Source organism: Archocentrus centrarchus, chromosome 10, assembly GCF_007364275.1.
Source record: "Archocentrus centrarchus isolate MPI-CPG fArcCen1 chromosome 10, fArcCen1, whole genome shotgun sequence".
NCBI classification, from domain to species: Eukaryota; Metazoa; Chordata; class Actinopteri; order Cichliformes; family Cichlidae; genus Archocentrus; species Archocentrus centrarchus.
Window position 1 is genome coordinate 8402284 of NC_044355.1, and position 13249 is coordinate 8415532.

Below are 13249 nucleotides of genomic sequence, written 5' to 3' on the forward strand. Positions count from 1 at the left end.
TTGTTTTCTGAGCTGCCTCTGAAATCCTCAAGATGGCACTGCAGTTACAAGGATAATGTCATCAGTGAAGTTTTTATTGTAATATTTGAGTTGATGTATCATACAAGTCTGCCCATAGGAAAGGAGAGCTATGCATCAAAATGTTTCAATAAATAAAAGAATAAAAAATAAAATAAAGAATGGCTGATCAGAGTATAAATGGTTAAAAAATCTAAACGATCAGTTTTTACTTTCCATTTACATAACCCGATTAATTTATCAAAAAAAAAAAAAGTATACAGCTTATGTTACATTTTGCTTGCAGCCGTACTAAATGAGTACTGAAGACTGGCTGCGAACAATATGTGAACTCAAGAAAAAATAGAATAAACAGGATTAGGTGGAAAATATTTGGCTTTAACAGAAGGATCCACCCAGAAACTTAAGTCTATTTTTCTGCATATTAAACAAAGCAGTTGGAGCTTCTGGCTCAGACGCACTAATAGCCACTCCGAGCAGCGCTTCTGCATGTCGGTGGATCTGACACAGCTTTGTTGGGTGTTCCTCTTTAATTCTGCGGCATCTCTGTGACTGTCTGCGGGCCTGTGGAGGAGGGCGGGCCGTGGACGCTGGGCAGATTTTGGACAGTAAACTAACTGATGCAACGTGAACGGAGCATGGATGATTTCTGCACGGCGTTTGTATTTCGTTGCCGTAGGGTAGCATGCAGAGCTGGAAGTTGAGCATAAGCCGAGGCTGCTGTCTGAAAACTGACCTCGGGTAAACCCTCAGAGGCTCGGCCGACTTTAGAGATATTCTGCAGAGGTTTTTTTTTTTTTTTTTTGCGCAGCACGGAAACTCCGGCGCAACCTAAAGGGGGATGATCTCCTAATCGACTGATAAGACAGGCCACTAAGTGAGATTACGACTATTGTCGGACACGTAGGCGCCCCTTTGTAGCGGTGCAAGATGATGTCACTGATAGATCTGGACGATGATCAGAGATGGGTGCCCACTCATGTGAATGTCACCGTCCTCCGCGCAAGGGGACTGCGAACCAAGGGCAAGCATGGGAGCCGCTACCTCTACACGATCATCCAGGTGGGGAAGGAGAAGTACACCACCGGCCTCGTGGAGAAGGCGGAGGTGCCAGTGTGGAACGAGGAGTGCTGCTTCGAGCTGCTCCCCGGGATCCTAGAGGACGGCGGCCGGAGCGCCTACCCCCCGGGGAGCGGGGACCTGGTCCTCACGGTCATGCACCGGGTGCTTATCGGACTGGATGTGTTTCTCGGTCAAACCATTATACCTCTTGATAAGATATTTCAGGATGGAGTGTGTCCAAGAGATGAGTAGGTTGGCTTTTAATTAGTGCAGCTTGCATGCCAAACGATTTTTTTTTCTTCAGTTTAGCGCCCACAAAGGAGAAGTGATGTCATGTTTTTGTGTCAGACTATGACGAGACTAGATGAAATTGATTTCCCAGGAGAATGACATGCAACTTTCTTATGTAGGTCTTCGTTAAAAGGATGTAATTCACAAAGGATCTTGGGGATAATTCCCACCTCACGCAGTAGTGATTATCAGTCATGTGCAACATTACAACCCAAAATGCAGCAGCCCCATCCACAGGACACTAGTGAAATCTAATATGCTGTTTTGCAGGATGACGAGGAGGTTAGAAAGCTGCCAAGGTTTTAAAACTCATTAAATGCTGGCTCTCTGGCCCGTTATTTTGATACAGAGATGTGCCAGCAGTAGTTCCCACAATGCACCGCAGACGCACGAGATGAGACGCAGTTTTCACAGAGATGCATTGTAGCCAGAAGGGCCTCCATCTTTATCCCACAGTGTTAAAAAGAAAACATGATGAGAATGCATTTTCTCCAACTTGTAGGAGGCAGTGTCCTTCTTTGGACTTATTATTCACGAATAAAATCACGGCATATATTCCCACAATATTTATCTCTATCTAGAAACCCATTGACCCTTATATACATGATAAGATAAGAACCAGTTGAATGTGGAAGGCCATCAAAATGTTGGCCACACAAGGTCACAGTTCCTTTAAGTGGACCGTGTTGCAGTAAATGCATTCGTCATGACTAAACCCACTGGCTTAGCTGGCTAGGCTAAAGAACCAGAGTTTCTGGAAAAGTATAGTTAATTGGAGTTCTGCATCCAATTAGTGGCTGTTGGGTTTTCACAAAAGTTCCATCAACATTTTATTCTAATCCTTTTTGCAGATTATTAACTCTCGCTGACCTGCCAGTTTGATCCAAAATAAATAAATAATACAAATGCTGTTTATCTTTACTTTTTGTCTCAGTAATACATTTGAAGGAAAAAAAAGCCCCCAAATATTATATCATATTATATAATTTATATCATTTTAGGTTATTTACCCCACCATACATTCATAGAAGGGGTAATTCTTTCACTTCTGCATCTGTCATTAGCTGCATTTGTTTTGTAACTATATTTTACCATGTAATTTTTTCCCCATGATCACTGATTTTGTTCTAACATTTTTAATTCAGAAAGGTTAGATTCTACCGTCAATCAGCAGGGCTTTTGGTTTGACTTCAGATTAAACCGTATGAGCAGAAGAAGACTGCTGAGTTTTATTTTTGCTGAGTGGATGTGCTGATCTCTAGTTGTGACTGACCGTCGTTTTCATATTCTGTGATTCAAGAGCTCAGCTGTGCTACAGGTGGCATAACTGCTTTCATTTGAAACACTTCCACTATCAGTACTGAGGAGCAGAATGGAGTAAAACAATACAACACATCTGGCTTTAATCGCGGCGTCTCCGCCTTCTCTCTCTCTGTGCTCTGTGAAATGCCGGATTCCTGCTGTTAGTTTTGGCTCTGGAACTTTTTCTCTGGTCAACTCACAAGATTTAGAAGGCAGGAAGAGAGGGAGGATTTTATGAGTTTCATTCTCATATTGTCCATGTTTTCTTGTCAATACATGCACACCAGGTGTAGGTGGGTGGACCTCAAGGAATTTGGGTTGTGATTTCCTGCTCCGAGGCTTATAAAACAGTTTGTCACAGGCAGTTTTAACAGAATGTCCTGAATGGTATTTTTCAGATTATGTAATATTTAGAAAGTTTTCCCAAAAGGAAAATCACTGACTTTTACTGTTGCTGATTAGTTAAGTTCTGATTTGAGTTTTAAACAGACATCATAACACTTGCTCATGCGCTATTTCTCTTTATTTTATTTCTGCAGATGGTTCAAGCTCAACTCTAAGGCAGGAAGAAAGGAGAAGGAACGTGGAGAACTCCAGATAACAGTCCAGTTCACCCGCAACAACATGACAGCCAGTATGTTTGACCTCACCATGAAGGACAAACCTCGCTCTGCATTTGGCAAGCTCAAGGATCGTGTCACAGGGAGGAAGAGGGGTGACGTGGAGTCCTCATCGGCCATCGTGCCAGGCCGTTACGCTGCCCTTTCAGGATCTCTGGGGCAGCCTTTTGGAGAGGAGAGTATCGGGGTGGTGGAGTCACATGATGTGGAGGTAGCAGAGGAGAAGAGGAGCAAGATGAAGGATTTCTTCAAAGGCAAGCTGCGGAAGTCATCTGACACCAGATCGTGTTCATCTCTGGCTTCAGAGAGTAGTTTGTCTTCCATGGCCAGTGATAACCTCGGCCCTCCACCCAGTTTGGATCTGCTGTCAGACCCTCCTAGTTCCCCCATCTACACTAGCAAAGTGAGAGTTGACTCCCACTATGGGGAGACAGATTTAGCAAAAAAAGGTAGGCTTTGAAATAATCCAAGTGCATAACATAGAATTAAAGAACAAAAGCATTTTTTTTTCTGTTTTATAGTGGGTTAACCCCATGCTAAATAAAAACCACCTCCTCTATCATTAAAATGGCTAATAAATACTAATAAATTCATGTTAAAAAAATTCTATTTAGACAACATATGCAGCATATTTAATGAGTGTGGATTTTATTTAGACTTTTATGCAGTAGCTACATTGCTCATGAGATGTGATGCATCAGCTTTTGACATTGTTTCCTGTCGCTTTCAGCTCTACAGAACATTTTAGTGTGTTTCAGCTCAGTGGCTGATCACACACCTCTGTAATCTTGATCTCTCCTCATACACTCTGCTGTTTTTTGGCAAAAAGCTCAGAAAAACACAGAACAGTCTGTTATATTTCCCTCAGGATTTGGTGCAGCCCAAAATGGTGCAAACAGAAAACTAATATATTTGTTGACTGGCCTCAAAGGCAATTCCAGCTATGTAAGCATCAATATATATCATCTGTATATCAATAATATCTGATATCCATAGGTATCTGGACAATGACATAGCTTTATTTTATATGCAGCCCCCCCGCCCCCCTTTCAGAAGCTCAAAATTAATTGGACAAACTAACATAATCTTAAATATAAGGATTGTATTAAAAATTGGATGAAAATCCTTTGCAGACAGTCGGTACCTTAAGTGCAGTACCCGTGGAGATGAGAAAATGCTGCATTTCCTGCCTTGAGATTCTCTGTTAGGCTTTCACTGCAGCCGCCTTCAATTACTGCTTCTTTGTGAGTCTGCATTTAGCTGTGCATTTAATAACTGAAAAGCATGCTCTATTGGGCTGAGATCAGGTGACTGACTTGGTCATTGAAGAATATTCCATTTCTTTGCCTTGAGAAACTCTCGGGCTGTTCTTGCAGAATGCTTTGGGTCATCGTCCATTTGCACTGTGAAAAACTGTCCAATCAGTTTTGAAGCATTTGTCTGAATCTGTGCAGAGAGTATAGCCCTGTACACTTCACAGTTCATCTGTCAGCAGCCACATCATCAATAAACACTAGTGACCCAGTTCCAGTGACACCCACACATGCCCATGCCATAACATGGCCTCCACCATGTTTGACAGATGATATGGTATGCTTTGGATCATGAGTTGTATCTTTTCTTCTCCATGCATTTCTCTATACCTGATTTTTCTTAACCAAGGAAATAATTTTAGTTGTCTTATGTCATCTTTCAGGCCTTTTGGTGTTGGTGAGTCGGACAGTGTGTTCATTCTTTTTAGGAATGTACCAGATTATTGATTTGGTCACTCCTAAATTCTTTGCTTTCTCTACGATTGTTTTATTTGGGATTTTCAGCCTAATGAGGATGTCCTCCACATCTTTTGATTTCATGTTGAGCATTTCAGTGAAAAGATACCAGTTCAACACTTGGAATAAACACAATACTTTTGTTAAACCCCTTAACGTAAAGCTCTTCAGTCATATTTTGTATCGTGTCTGCTGTGGTGATGTACAGAGGCAAAATTTTAAAAATTGTCATTGTCCAAATACTTATGGACCTAACTGTATTAGGAAATAAGAAGGCATTTAACAGGGATGATTCTCTGCTGTATCACATCAACTGTGTGCTGCTGAAATGTTCAGAAATGGTGTGATCTTTCCTGCCCCTAGTGGCAAAAAAACAAACATCACTCCTTTAAAGCAAAAAAACCCCAAACAAACAAAGGAAATAATATCATCATCAAAATAAGAAGCCCTTATTTATTTTTATTAACCCATTTTGTCCTCCCATCTTTACAACAGTGCTCACCAGTCAGCATACCACAAAGGTTCTCACTCACAAGCGCGCCTTCAGCGATGAAGCTAGTAAGATCACAACAGCCTTCCCTCGAACCAATCCTGCAGTCGAGTCACTCAAGGGACAGACCATGACTCAGTCCCAGTCATCCTTGTGTATAAACGGAAGCCACGTGTATGACTCTGAGCCGTCGACTCCAAAGAGCTCTGGAGCGCTCTCGTCCAAACTGGTTCTGCTGGAGAAATGTTCCCCACTCTCTCGCTCACTGCAGAATCTCACCAAAAGAAGCGAGGACAAAGCTTCCTTTGCAGAGGGCCGACGCTGGTCCTTTGACAAACTGAAGAAAGAGGAAAAGGAGGAGGAAAAAGATGTTCAGGCATCATCTGCTTCTATTCAGGAAGCTCAGATAGCGGGTTGCCCTGTGCAGGCACCTGTGCCAGTGGTCTCCTCAGCCGCTGAATCAGCGGACAAGGGAAGGAAGCTAAGAAAGACGTTATTCTCTGGAGGGAGGAGTGATTCTCTCCCATCTAAGTCAGACCTCAGCCATGCTGGTTCCACATCTGAGGGGAGGCTCAGAGGCTGGTTTGGCTCTAGTGACTCCCAGAACAAACCAAGGTGAGTTGGGCTCATTTACAAATTTGCCTTTGAGCTTCAGACAATTTGATGATCCAGGCACATGGGAGGCCTGTATTCATTTGGGTGTCCTGGGTTCAGTGTTCACTCTTCTGCCTGCTCATGTGAAAACGGAATTGATTTAAATCATAATTTTCTCCATTTTGCAACCATGCTGTGTCATCATCTCATACTATATTTTCCACAAATAGCACTCCTGCATTGACAATTTCTCTACCAGAGTGTGTTTCTTCCTGTGAATGGTTTTGAGAAAGGATGTGAAGAATATCATTCCATGTTGGTATGAGCTCACCCAACAGAATAGCTGCCAGTGCAGTTGGTGCTTGAATGGCAAAGTGTGTTGGTTACTTTTTGTTGCTTGATTATTTTGCAAATGTGCTTTGCTTCTTTATTTTATGTTGCTCTTTCCATAAGTCTGTCATGAGGCTCGTTTTGTATCTTATGAAGTTTTAAGACTGAAGTGGAGCGGAAATGTCCCACTTTTTGTTGAGGAATATCAGTTTGCATTCTTGTTATCCTTTCTGTTTTTGTAAGAACACTGTTCCCCGTCTGGTGACGTGGCACATCATTAACTAAGAGGACTATTGTGCCCTATTTCCTTCACAGGCTGGAAGTTTCTCCTAAGGTAGAAAGCAGCTCAGACGTACCCCCTCCCCTCCCTCCTCGTTCCCCTGTTCCTCCTCAGTGCTCCTCTCCCTCTTCCTCTCCCTCTGGTCATGCCTCACCTGATGACTGCAGTCACATCAATCTGTTCACCCCTTCAACCTCCCCTTCCTCAACCCCCATCTCCCCTTCCAACCCTTTCCTCCCACATATGCAGCGCAATCCCTTTTTTGAGGAGCTCATAGCAGAAGAGTTGCAGAAGTCACCTACTTTTGAACTTTGCTCCTCTGCTGGCTCGTCCCCCTTTCATTACACCACTCTGCCTGCCCAGCCTTGTGCTACAAATGTGACTTCCATAAAGCGGGAGCGCCCCAGGCCAGTAGCTAGGCAGATATCACTTCCTGTATTATTACCCAAAGTGGCCACACCAAATTCCCCTAATCACTCTGCTCCTTGCTCCAGGTCAGAGAGTGCAGGAGAATGGGATGATTCGTTTGATGCCTTTGCCTCTAGCAGGCTCAATTCACCTAAAGTTAGTCTTCCCCCAAAACAGTTGACAACCAGCCCGGCTTCATCTCGTAAACGTAGTTATCACCTGGCTAATAACTATGCACAAGAACTGCAAACATGTAATGAGAAGCCTCCACCTTTGCCTCCAAGGAGGCTTTTAAGGACGCCAGTGAATGAGATTTATTCTGACGGCTGGCTGCATAGAGGTCAGGAGCTAGCTGTTCATAAAGAAGCCTACCTCCTCTCTCAGACCGGTGTGGCCTCACTTCAGCGTGGAAGAGAAGGGGAATGTAAAAGAAACAACATATCTCCTGACCCACACACGAGCAGCGAGACCACCGAGTCTCTCGGTGTGAACTCCCAGTCCTACACAAATGTTACTTCTCCGGGGTTCACGCCAGAAGACAAACTCAAAAAGTTTAAGTATGAACCTCTGGAAGATGAGACCGATTGCTGGGGAGGGATGTTGTTTGAGCAAGACTTGTATGGCCGCGTGTGTAGAAGAAATTACGGACAATGCAAAGTAAACAGTCATCGTTTATCACTTAACGCCGAGGAAACTGCTGGACTGAAGATCACATCTAAGAGCTCAGGGCCTAAAATGCTTCTTGATAGCGAGGTATCTGTTACAGACCTTTTGAAAATGTCACCTACTGCTTACTCCCATACAGATGTAAAAGTGCTAGATATTTCTCCCGCTCCAGGAGAGGAGACACTGGAGACTAATCTACCTGAAACTACATGCACCAACAATAACATCTCTTTCTCGCTAACTTTAGGAGACCTGAACATGAATGTGCATAATTCAGACTTTGGTTTTATTGATTCTGATGGATCTTCTCAGTCAGAGGTCGCTGATACTCTCAAAAGCATCGACGGCTTGAGTGGGATTTTACAGCAGTCGCCTGAAAATTCGCAGGTGGCCGTCTACCATTTGGAAACAACACCTGAAGAAATTTTTACTTTGAAGGACACTTACATCCCTGAGATGAACTCTTCATTTGAAATATCTTCCAATAAGCTGTGCAAAGTAGCTCCAGTCTGCCAAGACAATTGCTGTGATTATCGAAGTGAACTGAACAGTGTAACACCGCTTGGTCACTGCAGGGTAAACAGCCGAGAGATTGCTGCTTTGATGTCACGAAATCAGACGTGTAATTCACCAGCTGTTGAATGCAGAGAAGAAAAAAGAAATGATGATGATGATTTTAACAAGACACAAAAGGACTTTGATGAAAATTGCAATAATCAAGCCGAGTTAGGCAAACCTAACCAGACGGAGTCATTTTCAGGGGTAGTTAGTGCACGTTTTAGACCGAAGGGAGTGTCCCGACAGAGCAGCGGTGACAGCCCAAACAGCCAAAGCAAAAGTGGAGACAGAGAGTTTGAGCAGTTTTTACGCCTCGTGCAAAACATTTCAGAAGTCAGTGAAGGGCCATCATCATATCAGCCTTCTAAATCGGTTCTCTCTTCCTCATTGGCTTTAGATAAACAGGCAGGTTTGCTCGACTGTAGCACCAGTAATGGCCAAACGTGTCACAGAGAGTCTAACACAACATCAGATATATTTTTAAAGGAAAACACAGCAGTGTGTGTTACAGAAAACTGCGTGATGCAAAAACCATCTGAGATCAGTTTTGAAGACCTCCACGCAAAAGTAGCACCAAACTCGAGAACCCCTTCCGAGGCAAAGATTGGGCAATCTTTGCAAGAATCTTCTTTTTCTCCCTCCATCTTTTCTGCACTCTCCCTGTCAGCTGATACCCCTCTCTGCTGTCCGTCCATACATTCCTCAAGCACGGGGCCAAGTGCTGGAGTCAGCACCACGCTGGCTGTGGCCCCCTACACCTCCTCCTACTCTACCACCTCCACCACCGACCAGCCCCTGGTCGCTGCACGGCACTCACTTTTGCCTGAGGAGACACAGCCAGCTAGCAACCTGCCCCATCAGGAGAGCAGGTGAGAATCCTCACACTAGGACATCACCTGTGTACTAAATTAAAAGACGTGACAGTAGACATATACACAACTAAATATATAATTGGGATTTTTTTTTTTAATCTTTTTGGTTGCTGTGATAGTTTTGTTTCCTGCTGGTCTGGCTTGCTTACTGTTGAATGCATTGGCATATATAAGTTCTGCCTTTTCATCCAAGTGATTGGGCGATCACTGATGCATTGCTCTTGGCTCTGCTGCACATTTATGTTATTCATCTCATGTTTCAGTTTGTTGTTGCCTATTTTGTATTTGTATTTTTTATTTATTTTTTTGCTTTCCCACAGTTTGCTCTGCCTAAACTTAGCTAGCTTTGCTGCTAAAGATTAATGTATGTAAATGGCAGCATATTTAGTACTATGTAAAATGGAATTGTGACTTGTAGTACTAAAATATGCATTTTTAACTACATTTTGCTAAAATATTAAAGTTTTGTACATTTGCAATATATAAAAATAAAGCAGGCAGTTAGAAGCATCATTGGTGTTGAGCAGTAAAACATTTACAAGACCCAGAAATCAAAGATGTGTTTTGGGGAGCCAGAATCTGTAGTGGGACACCTGGACTCAGGCCAGAAAGAAATCATGCTGAAGGTCGATCTATACAGCTGCAGTTTCTCATGCTCTAAACTTTATTTTAAATGTTCTTATATTGCTCATCTTTCCTTCAAAGAGTGAGGTCTCAGGTATGTTAAACATCTCTAGGAAGTGCATGTTCATCCACTTCAAATGAAAGAAAGTGCCATGCTGTGATTTGACTGGATGTGGAAAAGCATTAAGAAGCAGTTATGCGCATCCAGTGTGGAAATGCTAGTGCTGACCTCTTTGTTTTTCAGATCTCATCCAGTGAAGCCAATAACCTCTAGCCAATCAGAGAAGAAGGAAGGTCGTTCAGTTCTGGAAAAGCTCAAGTCTACCATCAACCCCGGACGCACCGCCCATCAAGTGACAGCTGAACCTGAGAAGAGTGAGGTACTGTTAAAATACTTTATAATCTTACTTGGGCCAGTGATGATTATTAAGTAAATGATCTGTCGTATTTGGATGAGGAACTCCAGAGTGTTTGAATAATCAATCAGACTACCATAGGAACAGTGCTCTAGCTGCTTCCTAACAGCTCCTTCTTAAACAGAAATTGCCTTTGACACTTTGACAATTTCCCATTGACAGTGGGAGAGAAATACTGGTCCCATTACTTCTCCTAAGTGTGACATAATTCTTTGGCCTACGTAAGAGTTTCCATGTCCCTGGACCCTCAGTCTCACCTGAAAATGCTGAACACAAGTGAGCGTATTATTTGTTTGTGCAGGAGAGCTTTTCTATTTTACAGTTTTGCAACTGTTTAAGAAAGATTTCAAACTGCGGAGGAAAAAAGATCACAGTTGTCCTCAAGCATTTCTTGCATTAGTAAAACTAGAATAGCAAAGGATCAATAGGATTTTTTTTTTAAATATAATGTTGGGTAATGTCACCCCGTGTGTGGTCAGTTATTGGTCAGAACTTGTTTCCCAACAGTTCCATTAATTTGTGATTTACCATTTCAATTTTCAAAACACTGCATGAAGTCTGACTTTGTGCAAACAGTGGAAGAATTAAGTCATTAACCTGTCATATTAAATCACAGAAAGCCATTAGATTTGAGACTATTTAATGCTTCCATGAGCATTTAGTAACACCTGCAGTGCACATAGTGCTAATAAATACACTGCGGGACCATAACTGTTGTGATGACCTCATTGTTTCCTGTGACTCACTTCATTTTTTTAACCACCTGCAAATGAAAATGTCCCTGTTTCACTTTGTAACGCAGGGATCTGTTAATCATCGATCATTTCAGTCACATTTGGCACAGAAGGAATAGTTTGACTTTTTGGAAGAGATGCTAATATCTCTCCTGCAGAGAGATCAGGCTAGCTGTCTCCCCTGACTTTCACTCTTTATACTAAGTTAAACACATTTGCTGTCGCTCCCAGCAAGAACGTGAATTTGCACAGTCCTCTAATTCCTCTGATTATGATGTTTAGTTCCTTTCTCCTCTCTTGCAGGAGGTGACAGTGGACAGGTCGGGCCAGTACCAGCACCTGACTAACATGGAGCTGATCTCCCTGCTGCTGCAGCAGGAGATGGACATGCAGAAGCAGCAAGCGGCCTCTGAGCAGCAAGAGGCGCAGCTGGAGAAATGTGAGGCCGAGCTGAAGAAAGTCAAGTCACAGGTTCGAGACCTGGAGGACTACATTGATAATCTCTTACTGCGGATCATGGAGCAGACGCCCACGCTGCTTCAAGTGCGCTCTAGGCACAAGTGAGGACAGTGCTAGTGCGTGATTGGTGTATTTCAGATGAAGTATGAGCCTGTAGAATATTATTTATGGATTGGATTCATTGTTCTGGAACCAAATCTGATCTCACAAACATCCAGGTCTTTTCACTGCTAATACTGCCTTGTTGATGTAGACACGATATTACCCAACATGCATGCTGGTTACTATCACAATTTGGCATAAACAGAAAACAGACAAAATAGAAAAAAAAAAAAAAAAAAGCTTTTATCAAAGCAGATGCAAATAATTATTTTACTCTTGCTTCCTAGAATACATTACTGTAGTCAGCTGTTGTCAATTTAACCTTAAAGTCACTGCTTTCACGTGTGCTTAAAATAAAAAATAGGATGCAGAGAACAATTCTGGGAGTGTTTTTAATACGCCCTTCAAGGTCAAATATGGTGTTAGCTCAAGTAACCCTTTAAAAAATGTAGGTCAAAATTAGATTTTGATACAAGAATGTTTTATCATGCTGAAGCCACGAAGGTCAAGTTGAGCTAATGGCATATTTTTAGGTAGTATTTGAGAATAAAGGTTAGAGCAAAACATAAACTGCTGCTTTGCAAAGTGAATGGCAAAAAAACGGATGTTTCTGCAACATTGCTGTATGCTGATCAAAAGAGCAACGTTCATGTTTGTGCCAGAAAAGACTGAAGAGGATAAAGACTTACAGTTTGCATTTACTTTTGTTTTGGAGTTTGCAATAAAAATTTCTTCAGTGCACTCCCACTCCCCTGTAATTTCACAGGTTAAAACAATCCGAATGTTTTAATATATTCTTAAGCTTTTGTTGTCCAATTTTGTTAAAATGGTAACATTTTACTGTAGGAATGACAAAGTACAAATGCAGTAAATAAGTATTATAAGTTATTTCTATTAAATAACGTTTGTCATAATAATATATTATCTAATGCCACTCTAGCATCACTGTAGCTACTTGCAATGCTTTACATGACCGCAGTACTGTAATATAATAAAATAAAGTGCACATGAGCCCAAGTTTCTACACTCCTCATGTTGTTTTTGTTACTGATCAGAATGCATTAGGTGAGAAATCCACGCACTTGTGCAAACTGTATGTGGGAAGTCATGCAGCAATGCTTATTTCCTCCTCTAGAGAGCAGTCCTGACTTTACAGCTTTGTTGGAAACCTGCAGGTTCAGCAGGGACCTCTGCTCTGCAACATTTGAATTTGCAACTTCATTAGAAAAATTGCATCCATGACTCCACAGACCGGGCATACACATGCCCTCGCAGGAGTGATAACGTACCTGTCCTGGTATTGTTGATTTCAAATTGTGACATGCTGGATTAAAGTAATATATAAAAGCCAACGTTTAATAAGGTTTGACACAGTTCCTGTTTAAAATGAACAGTCTGCACACAGAAAAGTCCCTCTGTTGCAGTTAAAAATTAGCAGGAAAAATGTAAGCACGGTAGTAAAAGGACTGCTCGTATCTTTTCTTCATGTAAATGTAGCGCTGCATTTGAGAAAAATACTTGATTTTAAGCATATTCACAGTATATTTGAGTAACCCCTAACCCTTATCTGTCCGTTTCTTTCTTTCTCATGCAATTCTGGCCTTTAGGCAAATAAGTGCTTTTAAAGTGAGGCAAAAAAAAAAAAAAAACTCAT

General features: G+C 42.0%; 1 protein-coding gene across 2 annotated transcripts; it reads left to right on the forward strand.

Annotated features, from left to right (window-relative positions):
- Positions 1 to 650: 650 nt before the first annotated feature.
- On the forward strand, positions 651 to 12591 carry rab11fip5b (RAB11 family interacting protein 5b (class I)). 2 transcript variants are annotated; one of them, XM_030739088.1, is made up of 6 exons: positions 651 to 1328; positions 3213 to 3742; positions 5558 to 6167; positions 6792 to 9257; positions 10129 to 10264; positions 11338 to 12591. In XM_030739088.1, exons 1-6 carry the CDS (start codon positions 949 to 951, stop codon positions 11596 to 11598), a joined length of 4383 nt encoding a protein of 1460 aa, XP_030594948.1. In that variant the 5' UTR covers positions 651 to 948; the 3' UTR covers positions 11599 to 12591. The 2 variants fall into 2 exon arrangements, with proteins under 2 accessions (XP_030594948.1, XP_030594949.1); XM_030739089.1 differs by lacking the exon at positions 6792 to 9257.
- The last annotated feature ends 658 nt before the right edge of the window (positions 12592 to 13249 follow it).